At 37.8% G+C, this 26220-nt stretch overlaps 1 protein-coding gene across 20 annotated transcripts in view; it reads left to right on the forward strand.

Annotated features, from left to right (window-relative positions):
* Positions 1–26220, forward strand: part of afdna (afadin, adherens junction formation factor a) — a 115087-nt gene that overhangs the window by 66019 nt on the left and 22848 nt on the right. For 16 of the 20 annotated variants that reach the window (XM_058755529.1, XM_058755528.1, XM_058755530.1 and 13 more), the window contains 12 exons: positions 2087–2156; positions 2246–2349; positions 3593–3648; positions 4915–5120; positions 7573–7593; positions 8385–8530; positions 9455–9549; positions 10369–10634; positions 11714–11857; positions 12218–12416; positions 14856–14959; positions 16542–16622. In XM_058755529.1, coding sequence (XP_058611512.1) covers positions 2087–2156; positions 2246–2349; positions 3593–3648; positions 4915–5120; positions 7573–7593; positions 8385–8530; positions 9455–9549; positions 10369–10634; positions 11714–11857; positions 12218–12416; positions 14856–14959; positions 16542–16622 — 1492 coding nt within the window. The remainder of the gene's footprint in view (positions 1–2086; positions 2157–2245; positions 2350–3592; positions 3649–4914; positions 5121–7572; positions 7594–8384; positions 8531–9454; positions 9550–10368; positions 10635–11713; positions 11858–12217; positions 12417–14855; positions 14960–16541; positions 16623–26220) is intronic. The other 4 variants (XM_058755532.1, XM_058755534.1, XM_058755544.1 and 1 more) reach the window with 1 other exon arrangement.

Consider the following 26220-nt stretch of genomic DNA (forward strand, 5'->3'; position numbering starts at 1 on the left):
CTGATCAAATAAATTCATCCTTGCTAAATAAATCTATTAATTTCTTTTAAAAAATACCCAAACTATAATACTATATAGTACTATATTATACTATATAATGTAATATAATATATTATAATATAATAAATTATTTAACGCACTAAGACTTTATATTCACACAGAATCCCAAAGTGCTACAGATTAAAAACAAAAAGAAATGTCAAAAATCATTCAAAGGCTTTGCTAATAATATAATATAATATATAATATAATGTATGGATTCATAACACCAGTTTATTATGTTTGTGTGAAAAGTGGTGAAAAACATTAGCGTAGCCTCAGGACATGGAAAAAAAAAAAGATGCTACAGTACATTGCTTGCATTCATTTTATGGCATTGAACAGTCAACATTAATTGCATAACACACTAATTTTCCCATCCCTCCTCATTGGTAATAGTTTATTAGATTATGACTTTGTTAGAACATGTAAGCTGTCCCCTGTTTAGCTTCTTTATAAAGCTTTTCCAGAATTTAATTCCTGTTTCTTGTTTTGGATTTCTGAGTTATTTTAATGTAACTTTTAATGCAAAGTAATCCCATGGGCATCCTATTGGCATGCATGTGAATGTGCAGTAATTAAATCTGAGTTTATTTTAGGCCATTCGTCTGTAATGTCTAGGTTCAATTAGGTTCATTTCCTGTGTTAATTTGATGTGAAAACATGTCTCTTTGCGAACGTGTTTGTGGCAGTAAGCAGAATCTCTAATCTGATGTCCTGATGTTCTGCTGGATTACAGCACTGCTCATTCCAGGACATGGATGCTTGCTGATGGCAAGGATCAAACAAGGGCTCAGTCCTTGTAATGTATGATTTTACTGATTTGTTATGTGGAAACATGTAGGCTAGATGGCATGTTTACTCATACCGCAGGTAAATGCAAAAAAAAGTTCTATATACGCTACTTTTCAAAAGTTTGGGGTCAGTAGAATTCTTTTAAATGGGCTTTTTGCGCTCATCAAGGCTGCATTTATTTAATCAAAAATAATGTAAAAACAAATATTTAACCTTAACCCTAAATATATATTTAAATGTTAATTATTGATGGCAAAGCTGAAATTTTCAGAAATCATTCTGATATGCTGATTTTCTGCTTTGAACTTTGCTTTAGCATTAATACCGCAGTAGATAAATCTACTATCAGCGAGTAGGACAGCTGTGTTGTTTGCTTGTAAGATTGAGAAAGTTCAAGTAAAATTAAAATTAAGAGCAGGACATGTTTTGAATTTAAGAAGTTAAGTTGTTTATGGTTGCCAATGTTACTTGTCGCATTCATTTCTCACAATACAGGCTGTTATTGTGGCTTAGAGTCAGAACTCTACATTTTATAATATTACTTGTACTGTTTACAGTTACATAACGTGAAGCTGTTTTTGCATTGATGCCAGGCTTAATTTATTATCAGTATAATCATATCTTTTGGTTTATGTCCATCAAGTTCCCTAAAAAAGTACTGTACTTTTTCATTTGGAAAGTATTTAATTCACTGGATTATCCAAAATAGATATTACAGCATGGTTATTTAATATGTAAAGCGTTTCTAGCTGGAAATGTAATGAATGTCATGGAAATGTTTGGATGCACTGCCCACTCCCAAGCCGCAGTATAGATGATACCTGAATATATTACGTCTCTACATCTGAACGCAAAGAGCTGGGAACAGCTGTTTGACAGCTGTTGAACATGGTAGCCTTGTAATTTTGTAATTTATGGTCATTTTGTTCAAACACTGTGCGGGTGTATCTTTAGGCTGTGGGGTTCTGCTCATTCATTTAGCCTGGTTAGAATGCCGGCGTGTTATTGATTTGTCTTCAGTACTCATAAACACACACAAATGTATCCGGGTGTTCGTGAGGCTGTGGGCCGCTGCCTTTGTTTGACTTTCCATTCAGCTCAGGTTTTATGTAATTGTGTGTTTTAGAGTGTATGCAGGTGGTTATATTGTGTGTGTCTGTTTGTTTGGCCACTGATACTGTTTACTTCCTTGTCATCTGCTGAAATGATTACCCCCCCCCTCCATTTTTTTTTGTGTTTCTCTTTGTCTCAGAAGTGTCCCAGAGACGACCTTTGACCTTCACGGGGATGTTCATAGTGGCTCCGCCCTCCCTACAAGCAAGGTGTCACATCTGCCTGCATCTTTTGGCTCTCTGTGCATGTGTTTGTGTGTGCTGTGATGGATCTCTGATGGGATATTTGGTGCTTTCAGAGCTCAGGGAAGCTGGAGATGGAGCGCTCAGGAAACAGTGAAAGAGGCCTGGTGAAACCCATGATTAGAGGAGAACAGCAGGACTTTAACAAACATGACGGAAGGTCAGAATTTCGTTGACTTTGTGTGCTTTTCATAGATGGGTCAAATTGAATTTTTTTCTTTTCTGAAAAATGTAAATTCCTGACATTTACATGGTGAGATTTGAGGCCATCAGTCATTTAAAATATTTAATTGTCATTTTAAATAATTGTCAATTCTTGTCATTTCAGAAAGAAAACAAGATTATATGTGTATTTATTCAGTTTGATGAAGGATTTTTGTTAAGTCTCGACTGTTTTGACCTGTCAGCCTTTAGTGTTCTGATAATTTTTCCAGGATTACGCAAAACTCTGTGTGTGTGTGTGTGTGTGTATAATAGTTAACCTTGGCATCCCAAGTAAAATGTAAATATTTTTGGCTAATTTGGCTAATTCTTTTAGTTGCAAATAAATAAGAGTGTAGCATTAACACACTTTACCTTATTTAATTTCACAACACTTTTAATTATTAATTATGTATTTTTCTAAGAATAATGGGCAGAAAATAAAAGCAACCTGTTGGGTTGTGTTCATAATGTTCTAAAAGAAAGAGGAAATAATCAAAATAATTATGCAAATGAATAATGCAAAGTAAAGCCAGGGGCATCTTTTTTTTTTTTTAAAGAAAGTAGTAGTAGTAGTAATAATAATGATAATACATTATTATTATTATTATTATTATTAAAGATGAATTGCATTAAAATAAAAAATACAATATTATCTTATTAATACATTTTATTTTACAATTTTTATATAAATGCTTATTTATTATTTTTGTTATAATTAAAGTAAATAATCCTAGCCTTTTTTCACAATTCATTATTATTGCAATCTTTTTATTTATTATCTTTTGTTTGGATGATTTTGACAGATGCATAATTCAGAATTCTGTTGATTTTCCTCTGCAGGTAGAGTAGAATGGCCATGTTAGTTACGTCCTCTGTTTAGTAACAGTGGGTTTTGTGCACGTCAGCTATCAGTCAGTGAGGGTCTATATGTACAGGTCTCTATATGTAACCTAACCCTTTTCCTCTGTCTGAACCTGAGACACCTGAGCCCGCTGCTCACCTGGCTTCAGTCTTGTCATCAATAATCCAGTGGAGATGAGAATGCTCATTCAAACATGCACAGCACAGTTTGGCATCTGTGACAGGATGTTGTATGGCAGGACAGGAGCGGGCTCTCTGGAGCGGTGGGCGTCTGTGGACAGCGGTGTCAATCTGTCCTATCTCAACTGGTTCATCGAGCAACAATTCTTTCCCCGCAGGTCCCAGGATGGCCCAGAACTCTCTCTGCCGGCCAGCATCGAGTTCAGGGAAAACTGTGAGTACCACATCCATGTGCAAAGCAAAACCTATTGATCTGTGCTGGTTTAATTTTGGCGATCTGATCTGAACTGGGTCATGTGATTTGTCTGGTGTGTGGAGGCTTTTTAATGTTCTGTTTGCTTTCATGTTTTGTCATTGGCTTTTTCCGGGTGTTGCAGACACAACATAGTATTTCCACTTGACCTGGTTGATGCCTTCATGTAGTTTCTTTCATTGGCTCTGCTGCTTATAAAGCAAAACAGCTAGCTAATTATAGAAATCACTAATGGTTTGCTGCCTCATAGATCAATGGATGGAAAGTATTGATGACTTCTAGAAAACTGTCAAGATAAATTATATTGTAACTTATCCAATTTTGTCTGTCAAATGTATCTGTCCAAAAAAAAAAAAAAAAAAACAGAAATTATAATAGAATATTTAATTGTCCCACCATGCCGTTAGGTGGCAGAAGTGAGTATTATGCCAGAAGCCAGCAATTTCCTTTTGTGTAGCTGCATGGGATGGACTGAGCCTAGTACCAGCACATCACAACCCAGAGCAGATAATCGCTCATGTGTTTCATTCGCATTTGTACATTTACAATTTTCATATATAGCTCAAAGCATCACAAAATAAGATGACAAAGTCCTGTTATGTGTTGTTACTTTGTGTTATGATTATGTTAGGTCTTGTGGTTGTGTTTTGTGTTGTGTTGTCATGTTATCTGTTGTGTTGTGAAATGTTATGTGTTATGGTAATATGTGGTGTCATGTTATGGTTATATGTTCAGTCACGTTATTACTGTTATGAGATGTGTGATGTGTTATATGCATGTTGCGTTATGAAATGTGTTGTGTTGTGTTGTGTTATGTTATGTCTTGTGTTATTTTAAGTTACGAGTTATGGTAATGTGTTGTTTACTTGTTTTGATAGTTTCAGTCATGGCAGAGCAGCATATAAAAGCAAGATTCACATACATGTTTTCAAACAGCATACATACATACATACATACATACATACATACACTTTGCAAAATGAATTCTGTTATAATGAACTATTATACTACAGTAGATGTTTCCACATGCTTTTCACTGTCATTTATAATATAGTGTGATCAGTTACGTGGAGTTTACAGCTCAGGTGACAGGCTCAAAATACATGCATGTGCAACTTTATGGTAAAATAAATTTGCATGCTAAAATCATACATCAGAGCGTTCTTGGTCCATCCCAATTAAATCTCTCTCTGCTTCCTCTATCCCATGATTTTTCCCCCCCCTTAGCCGAGGATGCCTTCCTATCCGCCATCATTAACTACACCAACAGCTCAACGGTGCATTTCAAGCTGTCCCCCACCTATGTGCTGTACATGACCTGCCGCTACGTCATGTCCAGCCAATACCGGCCCGACATCAGCCCCTCTGAGCGAACGCACAAGGTCATCGCCATTGTCAACAAGATGGTGAGCATGATGGAAGGAGTGATCCAGGTGGGTGTTGGCAATTTTTACTAGAATAATCTTCTGATCGTAATTATTGATCTGAATTATTTTTTACAGTGGAAGTTGTGACTTTATTTTGTTATAACTGTATACTTTAGACATATCGCTGTAGCTCTGATGTAGAGATTTGTCTGTGAAGTTACATTATACATGCTTTTGTAGTTGTAGTGTTAAAGCTTGTTCCACTCTGCTTTCATCGATTCAGGTCATTGCCTCAGCAAACAGTGCTTAAACTACTGCACTCAGTGTTTCCCCTGTGTTTGTTTGTTTGTGTGGATGTCTGAGCGTGTGTGTGTGTGTGTGTGTTTGTGTCTCTGTGCCTTGTTTTACCTGATTCATGCACCATATTTTCCCCCACAGCGATTGATTCAACACCTTCCGATTGTCACCAAGCTGCCATATTGATATGTAAAATTAGAATGACTTTTTACAAGATTTTCTTGTTGCTTCTGAAAGAAGTGTTTGTATATGCATTACTGTTTAAAGGTTTGGGGTTGGCAGAATTTTTTTAAAGTATTTGAAAGAAGTTTCTTATTCTCACCAAGGCTGCATTTACTTAATCAAAAATGCAATAAAACAATCTTATTGTGAAATTATTATTAATTCAAAATTTCCGTTTTCTATTATAGCATGTTTTAAAATATAATTTAATGGCACAGTCTTCAGAAATCCTTCAGAAATAATATGCAAATTTGCTGCTCAAGAAGCAGTTCTTATTATTATTATTATTATTATTATCAGTGTTGAAAGCATTTGTGTTTAAGCTATTTGATAAATTGTTTTGCAAGATTCTTTGAATAGAATGTTCAAAATCTTTTGCAACACTATAAATGTCTTTACTGTCAATTTTGATCAATTTAATGCATCCTTGCTGAACAAAAGTATTCAGTTCCTTCAAAAAAAAAATCGTACTGACTCCAAACCTTTCTTATAAATATCATGAACTAGACTGATCATCAGTGCATGAATCAAACTCAGTGAATCATGAATCACACTCACTGATAATGATTAAAAATTAGGGGCAGAGACAAATTCTACAGAACAGTGAAATCGTTCACAGTAATGTGAACGAGGAGTCGTTGCTCATTTGCATAAAGTTAAGCTTTTTTCTCGACTGTATCAAGTCACTGCATACGGCCTCATTGGATTGCCAATGTTCACTTTCATCATTTGGTCACCACAAATAACTATGTAAACGCCTCTTTACAGTTCAGAAATGAGATCCATATGCTCTCTGTTTATTTATCTTATTTGGTCAGCGCCTGCGGGTTTTGAGTGGCCCACCCAGACTTTCAAACTCTATATCTCTTAGTCTGACAGCAATGTTCAAATGCAAATAGTTTTTTAATAAATCTTCCATTTTATGACTGCCTGTTACAAGACTTTAGATGGAGTTCAGAATCTTAAATGAGAAAACAGACTGTCGTTTATATGAATGGATACAGTCTGTCTCTTTAAAAAAAAAAGAAAAAAAACAAAAAAAACATAATTATTGTCATAATCCTTTTAAATGTTGATTTTTCTTTTTCTGACTTTTTGACAAATCCAAAATCTTAAGCCTTACGTTTAAGAAACTAAACATAGTAAACAAGAAAGATAATCTCAGAAAGAGAGGGAATTAATTTAAGGCTTGGTAGCTGGTCTCCAAAATATTAGGATGTTTGGAATTTGGATGTTTTTTTTTTTGTTATATGAAGTAACTTTTATCTACTCAGATCAAAATGTTTAGTAGGTTTATCATTAGTCAAATCCTGATTTGTTAACGTCAGGAGTTTTAAAATCAAAGTTTTCTCTTAAAACAAAAAATAACTGCTAGTTGTTATAGACACAAAGTAATTTTTTCATCTTTCGTGATTTCTCTAGCACATTTGCACTATTCAAAAGATTTTTGAAAATTTTTGAAAGTAGTTTCGTATGCTTACAAAGACTGCATTATTTGACAAAAATACAGTAAACGTGTAATATTATTAGAATTGAACAGAACTGCTTTATATTACATTATATTATCGTAATGTATCATTGTGATGCAAAGCTGAATATTCAGCATCATTACTCCAGTCTTCTGTGTCACATGATCTTACAGAAATCATTTTAAAATGCTGATGTAGCGCTTAAGAAATATTTCTCATTTAAGTTAAAAAAGAGCATTTATCTAGTGGCCTGTAAATGTAATCCTTGGCGTCACATGAAAAGCAGCTATATCTTTACACTGCAGCATTAATTATAAAATTGAGTAAAATTGCTCTAGATGACTTGGACGTCCCATACGGCAGTGAGTGCGAGATGATGATGTGACCTGTCCTGTGTGAGCGTGAATGTCTGTGTTTACATGCCTGTGAATTCTGTCCATGCCATGACTGTTGTTGACAGTCTCTCTCTCTGTCCTGTCGGATGTCTGTCCCCCCCACCCCCTCTTCCCCCACACCTACTATCTCTACAGGAGATTGCTGAAGGTGATCAGGTAGGAGTTCGCACTGCTAGGGAGGCGTCTCATTCTTCCTGTTTCTCTCTCTCTCTCTCTCTCTCTGTTCTATCTGTCGGCTTGGCTCCGTCTTCCATGCCTCTTTTATCCCCCCATAACAGAAAGCCAACTAAGTAATCCCTCCTCCTACAGCTGGACGCAATCGTTCATAACCCCTCATTACGACTCAACTTGGACCATGTGATACTAAAAAACAAACTCTGATTGCGGCAACATTTTAATTGCGGCATCTTCCATTTTTGACCTCTGCTTACTGCACTTCAGTGTGGATGAGAGACTACCCCATGTTCTTTTGCTTTGTTTGGAAACTTTTAATTTCCTTTTCATTTGACTTCATGTCTGTGGTTAACGTCATTGTTCTTATGGATGCGTCCTGTGGCCAGTATGACGTATTCGGGAGGGTCGGGGCGGGGGTTTGCTGTCGTCGTCACGTGGGATAGACGTGTGCAGGTATACACAGAGGTCCGGTTGGTTCCGGACCGTGTGTATCCCTTCTCTGTGTTGCAGGGATGTGGGATCCAGAGCAACCAGTCACCGCAGCATCCCAGTCAGTCGTGCCTAGCTTGAGCTAACTCTAACACGTGAATGATTTCTACTCTGTCTGGACGCGGTGACTGGTTGTCGGAAGCCGGGAGGGTTGGACAGAGGCACATGTCTATCCTGGGAGTGCTACTCAGTGCTTCTCATGGCTGTAACTCTTTTCTTTGTTGTTTGTAAGTCAGATTGTTTTGCTTTAGCTGAGTGTAACGGCCCATCTCTGTGCATTACAGAAACAGAAGAACATCGCCGGGGCTCTGGCCTTCTGGATGGCTAACGCCTCAGAGCTGCTGAACTTCATCAAACAGGACAAGGATCTGAGTCGCATCACGCTAGATGCACAGGATGTCCTCGCTCACCTAGTTCAGATGGCTTTTAAGTGAGTGTTTGCATGCACATGCATATTTATTTACACTAAACATTACGTATGTTTCATAACTTAGTGAGCTGACATCTTATACAGCATATTTCAATTTATATTTATATATTTATTTAAATATAATTCATAGTGCTGGGCAACAATTAATCGCTATTAATCACATCCAGAATAAAAGTTTTGGGTTCACGATATATGGGAGTGTACTATATAGATACACACATACAGTATATATTTAGAAAATATTTACATGCATATATTTATATTCATTATATTATATATAAATATATTTAATATATAAACATACCATATATATGTGTGTGTGTGTATATATATATATATATATATATATGTATATATGTATGTATGTGTATGTGTATGTATATGTATGTATATATAAATAACAAAAAACATGTTTGTTATATAAAATGTTATAAAATAAAGATGTATGTATTTAAATTAAATATTGTAAATAAAATGTAATTTTGACCTTTTAAATATTACATTCTAGCTAAATTTCAGGACTATTTACATAACGTGAAAACAATCCATTTAATTGTAATTGGTCAATTACAAAAGTGATTTGTAAAAAAAAGTTCATACTGTGTTCCTGTAACCATTATCAGGCGGCAGGATGTGCTGAATGTAAGGAATGTTCTGGGTCTGGCTTGTATTGGCTGAGCTGTAGTTTAGGTGTATGAGAGAGAGTTACGGTCCTGGGGCCGGTTTTCAGCACAAACATTGTGGTCGGAGTGTCTCCGTTTCCTTTTAAGCATTGGAATGACCAGCTGAAACAACTGTGCTTTTGTGCGGGTCGTGCGGTTTGTGAAGCGGCCAGGTCTCAGATTTACTGTGGGATTCTTCAGGAAGTTTCTTTAGGCCCTCAATGGTGGATATATGGACACTAAATAATGTGTGTTCCTGCAGATACCTGGTGCACTGCCTGCAGTCGGATCTGAATAACTACATGCCAGCTTTCCTGGAAGATCCCGATGAGCAGAACCCACAGAGGCCCAAGATAGGTGAGCAGAGACCCAGTCTCATGTTTTTAGATGCAAGTCACCTTTATTTATATAGTGCTTTATACAGAACAGATATTATAAAGAGCAGCTTTAGAATGATAAACTGATAAAGGAATAAACAAATTCTGCCATGTAAAGCAGCTCAAAGACTATGGTGTTATTATTCAGCTCAGGTTCAGTTCAGTAACTGTCTAAGATTCACCAACAGATGCAGTTATATGGGACCACCTAGTGGTGGTTTTGAAATTAAACAGCAGATATATTCTACCCAAAACAGTGATATATTTTAGTTTCTTTACAGGAACTTCCAACATCTTAATTTCTTTGTTGTCTTGGTCATTGTAGAATGACAAGTAGTCTTAACAAGACAAGCCTATTTCAACTAAATGAAAAGGACAAATGGACAAACATGCCCTCTTGACTAGAGCAGTATCAACATCTTAAGCAACAGAAATATGCTGAAATGAACCAGAACCATGTAAAACATCTTTAGCAATATAGTAGCAATTTTAGTTCTCTAGAAGAGTGTTTCCTAACCATTTTGACAAGGAACAATGTGATGCACATCAAGGGCCAACCACACACACACACACACACACACACACACACACACAAACACACGCGTTCAAGGAGAATATAAAAAAACAAAAACAAACATGCATTTTAAATGTTTTTCAACCTTTTGTATAAATAATCTGTTCCAGCTAATAGCGGTAGTTCTTAAGATTGTACCATTGTAATTGCAAGTAAAGTAAATAAAGGAGTGATATTGTTTCTGTTTATGTTGCATTAAAGGCCCTGACTTTTCTCTTTCCACAGATGACGTTCTGCACACGCTAACGGGCGCCATGTCTCTTCTGCGGCGGTGTCGTGTCAATGCGGCCCTCACCATTCAGCTTTTTTCGCAGCTCTTCCACTTCGTCAACATGTGGCTCTTTAACAAGCTGGTGACGGAGGCCGACTCGGGCCTGTGCTCGCACTACTGGGGCGCCATCCTACGACAGCAGCTCAGCCACATCGAGGCGTGGGCTGAGAAACAGGGTTTGGAGCTGGCCGCAGACTGCCACCTCAGTCGCATAGTGCAGGTACCACATGCAAATATATACACAATCTTTCACAGAGCTGCATTTATAGTTAAGCTATAGGTTAAACTAATTATGTTTACTGCACTCTTACCAATCCCTTACAGACACCTTTTAGCTATTTATACCTTTTTTAATAGTAAGAATGTTTTAGCATTGTTAATTTCAATTGAGACATGATTTGCCCCGTTTATGAATATTTTTCTTGTGGGCACATCCAAACAAAGAGGTCTTTCTGTTCTTTTGCAGACATTTACCTCTACAACATCAGCAAAACATGCATGTACATGCACAACAGGATTAAAATCCCTTGAGCTGTTCAGAGTTGCTTTCTTATGGCTTATTCTGTTGTGTATATAATGATTGTTTTATTAGATGGAGGAACAACATGCATCATTTATAAAAATGTGACCTTAGGTTATGTTGCTATGCTTTCACATATCTTTTGTTTTCCAGTATGGAGTAGTTGACAGTTAACATGGACAATTTTTTCCCCAAATCAAGAATTTAGCTTAAAATGTACATGTATAAGCGAAAGTATTGTTTTGTTTTTCATCACCAGTTTTTATTTATTTATTTTTTTTAGTAATACAAATATTTCAGTTTGGTGATTAAAAAATGATGTTTGAAAATTGACTTTGCTGTCAAGTGACAAATTGAAGGGTCTTTATTTTTCCCAACAGCAAATTTAGTGCAACCAACTATATACATATAATTGTATTATTGTAGAGACCTGTGGTATGCACAGAATTTATACAATGCTAAAATACTTTATTATTAGTAGTAGTAGTAGTAGTAGTAGAAAAACTATTAGTGGTAGTAGTATGTTTATTAAAATTATATATTATATTTTTTATTTACTTTTTCTTATTTGTAATACATACCATTTAAATATAGATTTGTCTGTATAACATGGTAATACATAGACTATATTCTTTCTGGGAGAGAATATTGGTAGTGTCTACATGGTACTTCTAGGATGTTCTAGTTTGAACGAAGGTGGCACTTGGCCTGAAAGGTCTAAAACCCTCATTCCTAGTTAGATGGACTACGAACCAGTAACTGTCCCCTTGTCTCTCTAGGCAACGACTCTCCTCACCATGGACAAATACACCATGCAGGATGTGCAGAACATCAACAACACCTGCTTCAAGCTCAACTCCCTGCAGCTCAACGCTCTGCTGAGCAACTACCACTGCGCTCCTGATGAACCCTACATTCCTCCTGTGAGTGAACTGTCTCATTTTGGCTGTGTAGTCCTGGTCTGATGACATGTGTCCTTTTTGAGATAAACCGAACCAGGTGTTCTGCACTTTCACAGTAGCTCTGCTTATTTCCTCTAACCTCAGGGTTTCTCATAATGTGACCTTCTTGTTTGATGTGAAATATTAAACTCATTACTGTAAAAGGTGCTGTAACTGATGTTAGCTGTTCTGGAACGTTTTCAGACTAAATTAGATGCACCCCATCTTTCCAAAACTCGCTCTTCAAAGCAAATCAGAGATGGAGGAGAAGAGCAGCAGCATATCAAGTTTTACTAGAGTTCTTATGTAACATTATGATCATTGTCCCCTTCGTGCTCACAGGAGCTGATTGATCACGTGGTGGCTGTGGCCGAGAACACGGCGGACGAACTGGCCCGAAGCGATGGGCGGGAAGTACAGCTTGAAGAGGACCCTGACCTCCAGCTGCCTTTCCTACTGCCTGAGGATGGCTACTCATGCGATGTGGTGCGGAACATTCCCAACGGATTCCAAGAGTTCCTAGAGCCACTTTGCCAGAGAAGTATGGATGATAAACAGAGTGCTGCCATTCTAAATAAGTTTGAGAGCATTTGATGTAGGGTTGCGCGATAATGCCCATTGTCATATCGTCCTATCGTCAGCCTGTAAGATCGCCGATACACGATAGTATCAAGTCAAGTCAAGTTGAGCTTTATTGTCATTCCGCTACATGCGGGGCATACAGTGGAACGAAATGTCGTGCCTCACAGGACCACGGTGCTACATAAATACAGGCATACAACAAAGGAGTAAGACAATATAAACCTATACACAGCTATCCTACTGATAGATTTTGACTATAAATATACTATCTATAAAAAGTACCTATACAAACTAAAAAATACAAACTATACAAACTATACGAATGCTTCAGATAAATACTGTACATGTGCAAGGAGAAGCATTTAGTTCAAGCAGCTGGCTGGGGAACAGTGCAGGATGATTTGTAGTGCATGAGCATGTAAACATACATATATTACGGAGTTCTTTTTGTGGGATTTGTGTACACACAGCAGTGTGTGTGAAAAGTGACTAGTGCGCATAGAGGAGGAGAGTGAGCTACTACAGGTGGTTTGTACAGGCCCACTCACCTGTGTGTAGCACACTTCGAGTTGCACGTTACATGTTACAGGAGGTAGGGGGATTGTATGGGGGTTCAGAGAGGGGCGGGGTGATTTGAGTTCAGGGCTCTCACAGCCTGGGGGAAAAAGCTGTTGAGCAGTCTGGCAGAGCGGGCTCTGATGCTCCGGTACCATCTTCCTGATGGTAGGAGCTGGAAGAGACTGTGGGAGGGAGACTGTGGATGATAAATCGGGGGGAGGGGCAATTTTTTGCTTATTTATGTATTTGTTTGCTTATTTATAAGATCATTTATTTACTTATTAGTCTACATTTTATTTACACTTTTATTTAAATATTAACGTAATTATTAATTATCACGCGGAATGACACATGGGAAATGAGGACCGTCTATCATTCTGACAAGGAGGATGGAGTTTGTGGGAAAAAAAAATGCCACATCGCCTATTTGGCAATATTTCGGGTTTACACCAGATGAAAAAGGTGACCCCACTGATGTCACGCAGGCAGTTTGCAGACTTTGCTCGAAGGTTGAAATCACGTCTTGCTTACAAGAGGAAGTAATTGATGGTGATGACAAGCCACTGGACTGGTGGAAAGAAAATAGATGCCGTTTTCCTTTAATGGCAAACCTGGCAAAAAAATACGTGTTACCGCAACTAGCACCCCTTCAGAGCGTGTGTTTAGCGCAGCCGGCAACATAATTACTCCCCTTCGCAGCCTACTCAAACCAGAAAAAGTTAACCAGCTTGTTTTTTTGGCAAAAAATCTGTAGACAGAAGCATTACTCTTGCATCGTAAACAGTCATATTGTTTTAAATCTGTAAGCAATGTAACTAAGATTGCATTGTTTTAGTTCTTGGTTATTTAATTTTTTATTTTTTTTGCTTTTTGTTTATTGAAACGTGTTTGGCTATTAGCGACAAGATAAACACTCTTTTATGTTAAATATGTTAAACAAGTTGGAGTTTGAAATAAACCTGCTTTTCATTTTCATAGCCGACTGATTATTGTGCATTTATTCTGAATACGCATCATACATTTGCGGCTTGCAAGGAATGCTTATGACGATTTTTAAAAGAGAATCACTCCTTTTTGAAAACGTATTACAAGCGACTTTAAAACTAAATTTCCTTCATTCACAAATTATGTCAAGCCTGCTTGTTATAAAGAGACATCATTTTTGTACAGATGTTATTTTAGCCATGTTAAAAAAAACGGCAAAACCGCATGATTTTCGTTTTGTTTTAGTTGCATAAAGTGTAAACAACAACAAAAATAACATAACTACACAATAACAAAAATGTTATATTATTACATAATTTTGTATATTAACACTGATAAATTTATGTATGATTTTTTTTATATATTCCTCTGCGCGTCGGTCTGGTGGGTGAAGGTTACGCGACGATGTCAGTGTGAAACTATGCAAGGGCCAATGAATTTTACTTTGATAATAATAATTGCCTAATAATAATAAAAAAACAAGAACTAGAAAATAAGCCGTATTATCGTCATTTTTATTAGCTATCGTCCATATGGCTGACTATCGTCGATAGACGATAGTATCGTCGATAGTATCGTCTATCGGCACAACCCTAATTTGATGTCAGTTGCGGTGCGTACAATAAGTTTCAGGTGGATGGTGAATCAGAGGTTGTTGTCTTTGTTTGTTTAAGGCTGACGCGATGCCAGTGGAATGTGGTTTGTTAAGGTTGTGTTCAGCAGTCTATTTGTTTTTTGCAAGAGAGCGAGAGTGTCTGTGTGTTTTTACAGGTGTGTGACAAAGACGGTGAGAGACCAGTGGATTTAAAGTTTTAATGTTTAGTGGATGTGCTCTGATCTGCTCGTTACCTTCCAGGTTTCTGTCGATTGACACCTCATCCACGCTCTCCGGGAACTTGGACCATCTATTTTGAAGGAGCTGATTGCGATAGTCACTTCTCAGCTGACACGTCAGAACTGGTAAGTTATTATGCCGTATAGATAGATAGATGGGTAGATAGATAGGTAGATAGGTAGATAGATAGATGGACGGGTAGATAGATGGGTAGACTGATGAATAGATGGATGGAAAGATATATAAATGGGTAGATGGATAAATAGATTTGTAGATGAATTTGTCTTTGAGGGCATCGGAATACAGAATTATGCATTTGAATTTTTTACTTTTGACTTTTTAATATAAAAACCAAATACTAAAAAGATATTTGCAAAACAGCACCAAGGAATATTTAATGCCAGTTTATAGTGTGTGTTCTGTCAAGTTAAAATTCTCTTATATTCCAGCCAACACTAGTTACACCACAGAGGGCAAGATTTGACCATAGTGCCCAAGGACTGGCTGTAAATTATATCTTTCTCCTCACCCTGAACACACAAAGCCCTTAAATGCTCCTTCTCCCCTGTAATTAGTCTGGTTTTATTATCTCTCGTATTTTTACATAAGGGATTTTTTTTACGTAATGTCATAATCTTATTTTAAATTTTTATTTATTTATTTTTTTACATAATGTCGGTCCGCCCTACAGCAGACAGAGCTGGAACTCGGAGCGTGTTTAAATTCCACACAGAAATCTGATGAATGCAGCTTGATAGTGTGCCAAACCAACCCACTCACTCCCACATCCCTTTCTTACAGCCATCCCAGGACCAATGCTTACCGTAAACTCACATATTGTACACATGAGATTTTGCCATGAAATCAAAATCAACCTTGTTTGCAGTTTCTGGTCGTACTGTGCATTACCACACATTATTTTTAAGATAAAAAAAAGATATTTATATTCAAGTGATCACTTGAAGTATCTTTCCTTTTTGACAGACATCGTCTAGGCCAGAAAAAATGTTGACCAATAGCAAAATGTGATTTAGACACTGTTTTTGGTGACTGTTGTAGTTGCGTTTCTAGTAGTCTATGCATTCATTAAGATAGTTTTGCCATAAAATCCTTTTCGAAGGAAACGCGCTTTAACAAAGCTAAAATCTTTTGCCTTGTTGCTTTTGTAAACCTTACCAAAGGCATCCAAAGAGTTACCTTGCATTACCCATCAGTGTTCATAAAGCTCCACTGTGCTTTAAACCAGCTCTGCTCTCACCCCCCCAAGCTGTACTCAACATTGCGGACTGGCAGCATAGCTAAAGTTCCCTGTACAATGAATGCATGCCATGTGCACCATTTACACACTGGGGCTCGCTAAAGGAGAGGCCATGGCACAGTGCCTCTCTGTGGGAAGTTGGTCTCTTTGTCCCAGGCCCTGCCTGCGCGTAAGCGAGCCCACTGAGGCCTGATGCACTCTGGAGCCGACGCATGTGGCTTTCATTCTTGACTCGTCTCCAGCGCCCGCCGTTTCGCTCTGCGGTCGGCTGTGCTCTGAGAACCAGCAGTGGCAGAACCTCCCTAATTTTCTCTCCTCCTCCTCCTCCTCTTAGCTCAGTTTGCTCTAGGAACGGCCAGATGCGTCTCCAGAAGCAGCGTGGACCTAAAGCTGAAGTTACAATAGTGACTTTTCCCCCAAGTTAAATCATCTGTCTGCTCTCTCTACAGCCAATGCGGAAGGAACCGGAAATTGTGACAGTGACTTTGAAGAAACACAATGGGATGGGCCTCAGTATTGTGGCGGCCAAGGTAAGAACTGATTATTTTATTTCTTTTTAGTGATGTTTTTTGTCTAATATTACTCCACTTTCAAAGTCTGTGATTTATCTTGCATGGATCTGACTGCTGTAGCAGTGAAACAATTGATCTAGACTGTAACTGAATGAAACCCTAAATCCTTGAGGAGGGCATCTGGTTTTGGCATAGAACTAGATCTGATTAGTTTGACACAGTTAATGAGAACAGTTTTAACTTTTTGAGGATTGGTTTTTGGTTTGAGTGGGAAGTAAAGGTGTGGCATGGTTTCCTAGGCTCAGATCATAACAGGGGGATGTCCTTTCAAGAAGACATGCTTTTGTTTGATTCAGTTACAAGCTGGTCTGTCTGCTTGTCAAACATTCAAATACGTAACGGAGTCATAAGCAAATCTTTCTGTTTCCTTGTCAGACTGAGTGCTGTTCTAGTCCGCTGCTTTCCGCAGTAGTAAATGTCTTCTGGGTCTTCACCCCTTTTACAAAATGCAGTCTTTTATGTTGGAGTTTACAGCACAGTTAAAAGGCTAAAATATTAAATGTTTTGCATGATTCCACCAGTTGCGCTTGTCAAGCATAAAAAGTTTCGATTCGTTTCGTTAGTTTCAATGTCAACATTGTAAATTAAGGTTTTGTTTATACTCTAAACTTACTAGTATGACTAATATGCTGTTAGAAAGTGCTTTCAGATCCAACATGTACCAGTTTACAATTTTACTGTGCAAGTAGATATTTCTTACTTTTTCAAATTGGGAATTTTTTAGTGGGTTATATGGAACAGACAGTTGCAGTTCAGTAGCCTGTGTTTTACCACTTTTGGTGGACAGAAAAGCGTTTTTTCCACCAGTTGTGCATCAGGTTCGGGGACAGAGAAGAGGCAAGCAAGGGAGGTGTAGTGGGAGGAGAAGGGGGTTAACAGGAACTGTTTATTTTCATAGCAAAACCTCCCCTTTAGTGCTTCTATTTTCATCTGTGAGTGTCTCCGAGGAAGCATAAACTTTGGTAGAGGTAGAACGGAGGAAAAGAAGGGAGGGAAGGAGTGAAAAATGGGAGGAGAAAGAAAGGAGGAAAGAAGAAAGGGTTGTAAGGCATGCTCTGGGACAAAGGGGAGGATCTAAAGAGGAGAAGCGGTTTGTCCCGGTGTTGAGCTGGGATGTAGCTGGGAGCACCGCTAAAACTTCACCTAACTGTTAGAGAGTCGTGGGAGTTTCTCTTACATAACAGTCTGGATGTGGTATTTCCTACTCTGGCTTCAGATATTTGCATATTGTGTTTAGCATGTAGCCCGGGAGTCGCTCCTCAGTAGACCTGCCTGCTTTTGAAAGAGTTGAATAAGTTTTCCTGGACCGCTATTAGTTGATTCCTCAGTTCATTCTCGACTCTGGAGCGGAGCGCAGCACCATGTGGTTCTCTGTGGTCGGGAGGAAGGAGCCGGTAAGAAACCACTTGACATGGAGTGTGTGTCATTTTAATGTGGGAGAGTGAGCAAGTAAACGCTGAGAGATTAATGGTGTGCTAAAAAGTCAGCATGGTGGTTTTAGTTTGTTTGCTATCAGGATTGCATTTTACAGTAAAGTTAACATTAGTTAACGCATTGTTTATCATAAACTACATAAGGCCCAGTGTTCATTAACATTGGTTAACTTTCATTCATAAATTTGCTTAAATTCGCATAAATTGTTTGTTGTTCTTTCGTATCAGTTTACTACTTGGTATCAGATTATTGCAAAATTGAGATCAATTTCAAGTTTTTATGCCCTAATCATGGTAACTTTTACTCTATATAAATTCTGGACGAGGACATGCACATTTGCACGCATTAATTCCAGTGGCTGTTATCAAGTGTGAGAAAGCAAGGTTTTGCCAATGTAAACAGTGTCATGCGACCAGACTGCACAAACATGCACATTGTACAGATGGTAAAAATGTTCTACTTGATCTTGCCACGCGTTTAAAACTATATCAGTTTACGTACAAAAACACACATAAGAGTGACTGTACGGATAAAGCAAGGTACATATTTCCATTTCATTCTGTGCTAGTTTGAGATAAATTTGTACTGTGTGTTTCTACATTTTCAAGCTTAGATGTGCAACTTAGGTTGTGCACACTGCGATACCTTGCAATCAGGGTCACGGGGATAATGTTTACAAGCACTGAACATTGAGTTCTCCATCATATACGACAGTGCTAGTGACTCATCGTCACTTGTTGCAAACAATCTGGCGGGGTCAGTCCAGCTGGATGGCCGTGCTACCGTCATAGGGCTTGATTTGCTCAGGCTGCAGATGTTTGTGCGATAACAGCTCTTTTGGGATGGTGTTGAGTTTCTGGGGGAAGAACAAGGGAAATCCTGACCTCCGTACTTCACATTGACATGTGCCTACCTGACATTTTCCCATGTTTCTGGATTCGTTCTTCAGCCCCGAAATGACTAGAAATGCCACAAGAATCAAAGCCTTCAGAATCGATCTTCTGTTTTATTGCCAAACCTACACTGTAAAAAGTGATGTTGACTTAACTTTAAAAAATTGAGGAAACCCGTTGCCTTAAAATTAAGTAAATGATAATTAAAAAAAAATAAGTTAAGTGAATTGTCAAGTTCATTTGACTTTTTAAAAAATATATTATTTACTTAATAATTTTAAGGCAACGGGTTTCCTCAGTTTTTTTTAAGTTAAGTCAACGTATCACTTTTTACAGTGTATCTTTTCAAAGCAAAACTAATTTTTGTTTGTTTGTGTACTTGGTTTGGCACACAATAGCTCACTGACTTCCTTCTCCGTGCGCTTCTTGATGTCATGTACGACAACAATTGAAGGATGTGACTCCCATACGCGAGCCTGGATTTCCTGAGGACTCGGAGAGTGGAGAACAGAATGTCAGCCCAGCATGGAGTCTCTGCAGCGTTATCTCTCCTAACCTTTTATTAATCTAAATTGATAAGAAGAGAAAGCCACTGTGGCGGTATATCAAAGACTTTGCTTTGGTTCGCAGGTTCAAAAGAAAACATAACCACGAAAACACTTCTTTCTAGTGGCTCGGGAAGGGATCTTTTGACAGTTGTGGGTGCAGCCCATACTCAAGAACTAGTTCACTTCAGTCCTCAGGCAAAATGAAACCTGACAAGCACCTACGATTGTCTAAATAGAGATGCTTAAAGCTGTCACCTTGCCTTCATCAAAATGATGTGACATTTCATACCTTGACTCTGCATGTCCAGAGAGAGCGGAAGGGAATTGAGACCCTTTGGAAGACTATCTTCTATTTATGCCATTCTGCAAGGGCTGCACAATTTAGTACATGAGAGGACAATCCCAAGTTATTAGTTAGTAAAACGTGGGGACATTCTTATGTTTGAAACAAAGGACGTCAAGCTTGCACGTAAAACCGAACCCTTAAATTAAGTCGCGACTCATGTCTTGGACATAATTCTGTCTCTTTACAATAAAAGATTCATAGGAGACACGTTTCCTTTGTGTCCAAAAACGGAGCTGCTTTCTAAACGCACCGCCAGAGGACCGTGAAGGAAGACAGACGTCTTTGTTTGGTCTTTCTTAACTGAAGCAAGCAGCCCAAGAGTCTGCAGATCATTAGAGCCGGAATGGAGGCCACTCAGACGTGATGAAGACCGTCGGCTGAAAGCAGCTCATTATTGAAAGCCTCTTGTGTTAGTCATGATATTTTGCACCCACCATTAGCCGACAGCCTCAGCGGTCCATCTGTCTTCCATCTGTCTAGACGTGACGGTAAGGACCGGCTACGTTCAGGAGCAAACTACTGTCCTGGCTGCTTTTTTCCTTACTGCTGTGTTTGTTGTGGGTGATTAATCGGGGCAGGAAATGATGGTGGCGGGTCAAGTTTCAGTGAATGATGTATTTTCTGTTTTCCTAGTACACCGTGGACTCCACCGTCCCGGTCAGAGGTCAGGCACTGCCTTGACTCCCTGGGGCTGTTAACAAATTACTCTAGATCGTTTATGCCTACACGCACGTGCAGCTCCCTGAAGGCTTCATTCAGCAATCACATCCACAACTGTAAACCTTTAACAGGAAGCTGTGCGTTTGGAATACGAGTCCACAGAGAGTACGCCACAAGTGTTTTGAGACTAAAGGGGGTGAAGACTGAAGGTCAGTTCTACCTCTGTTGCAAAGCACTTGTCTTGCCTAAGCTGGGTTTCCAATTTCCTGTATTTGCAATGGCAGGTTTGGGAAGCTTTTCCGTGGACAGGAAGCGTCAGGGTGGGACCTTGAAGCTGTAGACTTTGTTTGCTTGCTTCCATGTGGTTTTAGGACCTTCAAAGGAAGCTGGAGTTCTGTGGTTTGAGCATCTGCTCCAAGTACTGTTATCAGTGAACACCTTCAGACTTCAGTACCTTCCTGTTAATGTCTAATGTCTGCACTGCAGATGCAAGCGTATTTTTGCATGGCGACTATGCCAGACAGCAGCTTGCGGGGTAAATATGTGCTTGAACTGTCTTTTTTTTTTCTTTTCTTTTTTTTGTGGCATTCCGTTGTGTGTGAAGACATTCTTGTAGACACTGATAGGCCACAAGTAAACAGATTCAGTTCATTCCCAAGTTTATTGACCTTTTACCCTCTGACACACTGAAAGGCAAATAACCTGCTACTATGAAGAAACCTGCAGGGATAACGGTTTTCTATATTTGCTTATGAGGCATTTAGCCTAAATATTATTTACAGCACAAGATGTGGATATAAACACATTTGAATATGCCAAGATGTCTATTAGCCGCACAGACATTCTAATTGTCTTTGAACTGTGCTTCTGGAAGTGTTCCTGGAAAGATGAACGTGAAAACAACCACACCTAGAATTATATCCCACACCACACACTCAGCGACATGCACACTTACGCAATGAGTGTGGAACTCAGAAGTAAGGTGTTGTTTTGTTTTGTTTTGTTTTGAGTAACTCCTGAGTCTTGACCTGTTAATTCTGATTGGACGGTGAGGAATATCTATATATTTATTTGTCTGTCTTTTGTCTATCATTAGTCTGTCTATCTATCTATCTGTCTGTCTGTCTCCTATCATTTATACATTTATCTATCTGTCTTTTGTCTATCATTTATAAGTCTGTCTTGTCTGTCATTTTATCTTACTGTCTATTGTTCTGTAATTTTATCTGTCCATCTCTTTATCTGTCTATTTGTCTTATTGTTTTGTCTATCTATCTCTTACCTGTCTTTCATTGTCTGTCTGTCTTTGTTCCATCTCTCATTCTGTCTGTCTTATCTATTGTTTTTAAGTCTGTTTTTATCTTTTATCTGTCTGTTTTGATCATTTTGTCTATCTGTCTTATCTTTCTGTCTATATGTGTATCTGTCCATCTATCCATCTGCTTGTTTGTCTGTCTTATGTCTATAGTTTGTCTGTCTGTCGTTCTGTCTATCATTATATCAGTCATGCTGTCCATATGGCCTATAAACCTTCAGATCTTAATCTAACATTTAAAGTTTGTAAAGTTATATACATTTCAAACTATTTTATTTGCAATTCTCCATTCTGTTTGCTATCTCAAGTAAAAATTTCATTTTAAGGCCATTCTTAATTAAGTTCTAAATGGTGCACAACCCTGATAAACATACCATCAATTTAACTAACTTGCTCTTCAAACTGTTGTTCTGTCGTGACACTACTTGAACTTAAAGAGAAGAATGACCACGGAAGACAGTTTGCGCTAGCGCCCCCTTGCAGCAACTCTGAGAATGTAACACACATTTGTATTTTATGAATAATGTTCTCATTTTATAATGCAACATGTTAAATGAGATTTTGGGCTTGTGTACTTGCATGGAGTGTTTCGAGTCCTCTGCCAATGACTATTTGGTTGTCACAGGACATGACATAAACTTTAAAAGTGAGCTCATTAAATTTGATGACAATATTCTTTATGGAAACATTTCAAACATGCTCTTGTTGCATACATCTAGTGATATAGCAGTTTCTTTTCGAAAGAAAAGAGCTCTATTTTTAGTCAAATTGACGTCTTTAGCCTTCCAGCACGTAGTAATGAACTGTGCCAGTATCACCTTGTTTTAAAAACAGTAGCAATTATTTCTCTTGTTAACATGCATCTGTTTTTTATCAGTGGCTTTTATAGACCTTACTCTGTTTCATGTTCTGCATGCCAGGTTTTCAGCTTTGATCAAAGCAAGTTTAATGCAGGTTTCCTGAGGAAAGGTCAGCTGAGTTGCTCTCCCACTAGGTCTGCACAAGACTCCTGCATCAGCCGTGTTCAGACAGCCTGGAAACCGCCCCACCTCAGAGCTCAACCTCAGGGCTTCTCATGTGTCTTTCACCGCAGGTCCACTCTTTAATGTGGAGAGACTGGTTTTCGAATGGTTGTTTCTCATCACAGCGTAATATGTGCTTTCAAAGTCTAATCAGAGAGCTTTTGGGCTTTGCTAGGCGACATGTATCTCCCTCAGGACTTAGACAAGTTGAGACCTTACAGCAGATGAGAAGTGGTTCATGTGCAAAAAATTGGCTTGTTGATAATAGGCACTCAGTGCCCAATGTGTTGCATTAGGTATTATGTCAGTGTGTTGCAGGCCTTGATGCCTCTTGTGACGTGGCATACACAGAATTTCTGGCTGATGGTGGTGTGTGCCAGATTTTCATAGTTTTTGTTCATTTTATTTCTCAGTGGTGTCACGGACAATGAAATGCAGATGTATCTATTATAAAACCTAATACAGTGTGACACAAGCAGTTAATCAGAACATATTCGATACCTAACAGTTTCTCAGTTTTTCTGCTTCAAAATTTCACATTTAATTCAGTATTACTTTGCCATTTCTTTGTAATTGTTTGTGAAATTTATTAGCAGTTTCTGAGTGAAAATTATTTTTACATCAAAAATTAAGTATAGGTTAATGTTAATTTCTGTATATACACTGTTAATTTATAAATAATTATAATGTATTGTGAACTAACATAACAATAAACAATAGTATATAAATATTCACATTTTATTATTTAATAAATTAATTTTAATATATTAAATATCAATACAGCAATTAATAGAAATCGATGTTAAAATAATATGTTATGCATTAAACCTATATTAATACAGTAATATTTATATTCTGTTGTTCATTGTTAATTCATGTTCATTATTTAAGGATTTCTAATGCATGTACTAATATTAAAAAATTGAACTATTGCAAAGTGTTACCATTTATTACACCAATAATTAAACTGTCTCCTTAGTTTCAATAAGGCAAAGCTATTTTTGTTAGGTGCTTGAAATGTCATTAACAATTTTTATTTATTTATTTATTTATTTATTAATAGCTTGACTCTAGTTTTAGTACTTTTAAATGATCAGATCATTGTAGCTCGGTACACTGCAGTTTAAAGTAGCTTTCCAAAACTTGGTTCGTATTCCCACCAATCCTTTGGAATACCCCCACCCTGTTTGTTGCACACTCACTCTGAGGAGGAGTCATTGTCCAGGATCATATCATAACGCCCTCACAACATACAAGATAGAAGTTACTTGTGCTGTAGGCATCAGAGCACATAGCGGTAGGTGGTTTTTACACATCTGCACCACAATATGATTTATGACATCTGATTGCATGTTTTTCCATTGCTGTTTTCCTTATTCCATCACCTGTTCCCACAATTGCACTGGTTTTGTAGCATTTTAATGGTGTTATTGTCTTTTGAATGTGATTTGAATGCAAATTACTAATCTATCTGTATTTGGTGTGCAGATTGAATTAATGCTGTAGGTTCTTTGGAACTTTGTGGTTTTTTACTTTTTTATTTTTTTTAGACTGTAAAGAATGTTAAAATTCAGATTGGCCGATTGCTTTGTAACTGGCATGACCTCAATCATTTTAGGGGCCTGTAAGCGCACAGTGCATGTTGATATTTTTCTATTTGTGGTCAAGTCCTGAATGTTAACTGAGATTTCTGTGTGATATTCGTGTGGTGTTCATGTTACGTCTGTGTTTGAATTGTAGGGTGTGTTTATGCCAGTGTAATGTGAGTGGGTTATGGGGGTCTGTGGCTAACATTGGCTTTATTTCAGAGGGCAGAATAAAAGACGTTGCTGTTTCCCAGGCAGATTCAGTTACTGGCTTTCTCGATCCATTGCTTCAGCTTCATTTAGGTTTTTCACTATATGGACATAAAGTGCTTGTGAGCAATGCGGTGCACATACCAATCAAGTGATAACCAAACCAGTTTTCACATCACATCTTATGAAGGACTTCATAAGTCTCATCATTGACTAATGAAACAATTTTTTACTCCATTGATGGCCAGAACAGGTTCAGTTTAAAGTTTCTACACAAGGTAGATTGTTATTGATGTTTGAGGTGTGTGAATCTTTTTCAGAGAGCCTAAAAACAACATACAACTGCAGAATAGTTTGGTAAATGTAGACGGCACTCATAACTTGTTGATCGGCATGGGTTTTTCATAAACCAGAGGAGAAACCAGATCTAGCGTGCTCAGCCTGCATGGTGGGAGTGTTGTAGACTTGGGTGGTGTGCCATTTAGTGAATGGTTTGTTATGACCATGAAACCATCATTTGGAGTTTGGCATGGGCTTTTAGAGATCTGACCCTGGAATTCAGAAGTACATACTTTACTGTTAAAAGTTCATATGAGGCTGCTAAAACAGTAGACGTATGTTGACTTTCAAAGGAGCATTTCTTTCTTTTTTCCATTTAACAGAAGTGCAGTTCTCTACAGTGAAAGTTGGTGGGGACTGGGTTTGTTCCATAAATGGGTAAAAACACCATTAAAAGTGCTTTAAAGTAGTCCATTTGATTTGTGTGCTATATATATATATATAGTGCCTTTCAAATATTTGGGGTTGATTTATGCTTACCATGTCTCTTATGTTCACCAAGACTGCATTTATTTGATCAGAAACACAGTGAAAACAGTATTATTGCAGTTTAACATAACTCTTTTCTTTTTAAAAATATTATAAAATGTAATTCATTCTTGTGATGTAAAGATGGCTTTTCTTTACTGTCACTTCTGACAAATGTTTGAGTAAAAAAAGCAAAAACAAAACCTTAGAGAGACTACACTTTTAAGTCTTCTCCAATCATAGGATAAGTCATACATTTATTTGGTTAAAATATTTCAGATTGTGCACATATTCAAGCATGGTGCTTCTAGACGCTTTCAACCTGGTTTCACATCAAACATCATTGGTTCTTGAGTGTTTTGTGTTTATTATTAATGCAAATATACACAAAACAGTAAAGTATTGAATTTTCTTTTTTTTGTCAATAGTTCCTAAGACAAACAATGGAATTTAGGTCAGTGCTGGTTTTGAGATATTTCTGCAGATGTGAGGGTTTGTCAGACTTATTTGTCAGGTGTATGAGTATAAGCAGTTTGTTTCTGTATGAGAAAACAGCTGAGACGGCTGGGAATGTAATACAGACCTCACATTTTTATAGTTAATTTTTAGCAAGATCCCCCTCAAATAGAACCGCTGGCAGCAGCCAGGGGATTTTGGGTACTTGCTTGCTCAAATAGCAAATCCAGCCATCGGAAAAAAACAAATGATACAAACTTGAAACCGCAGTCCTCAAAC

The sequence above is a fragment of the Onychostoma macrolepis genome, chromosome 20 (genome assembly GCF_012432095.1).
Source record: "Onychostoma macrolepis isolate SWU-2019 chromosome 20, ASM1243209v1, whole genome shotgun sequence".
Classification (NCBI taxonomy): Eukaryota; Metazoa; Chordata; class Actinopteri; order Cypriniformes; family Cyprinidae; genus Onychostoma; species Onychostoma macrolepis.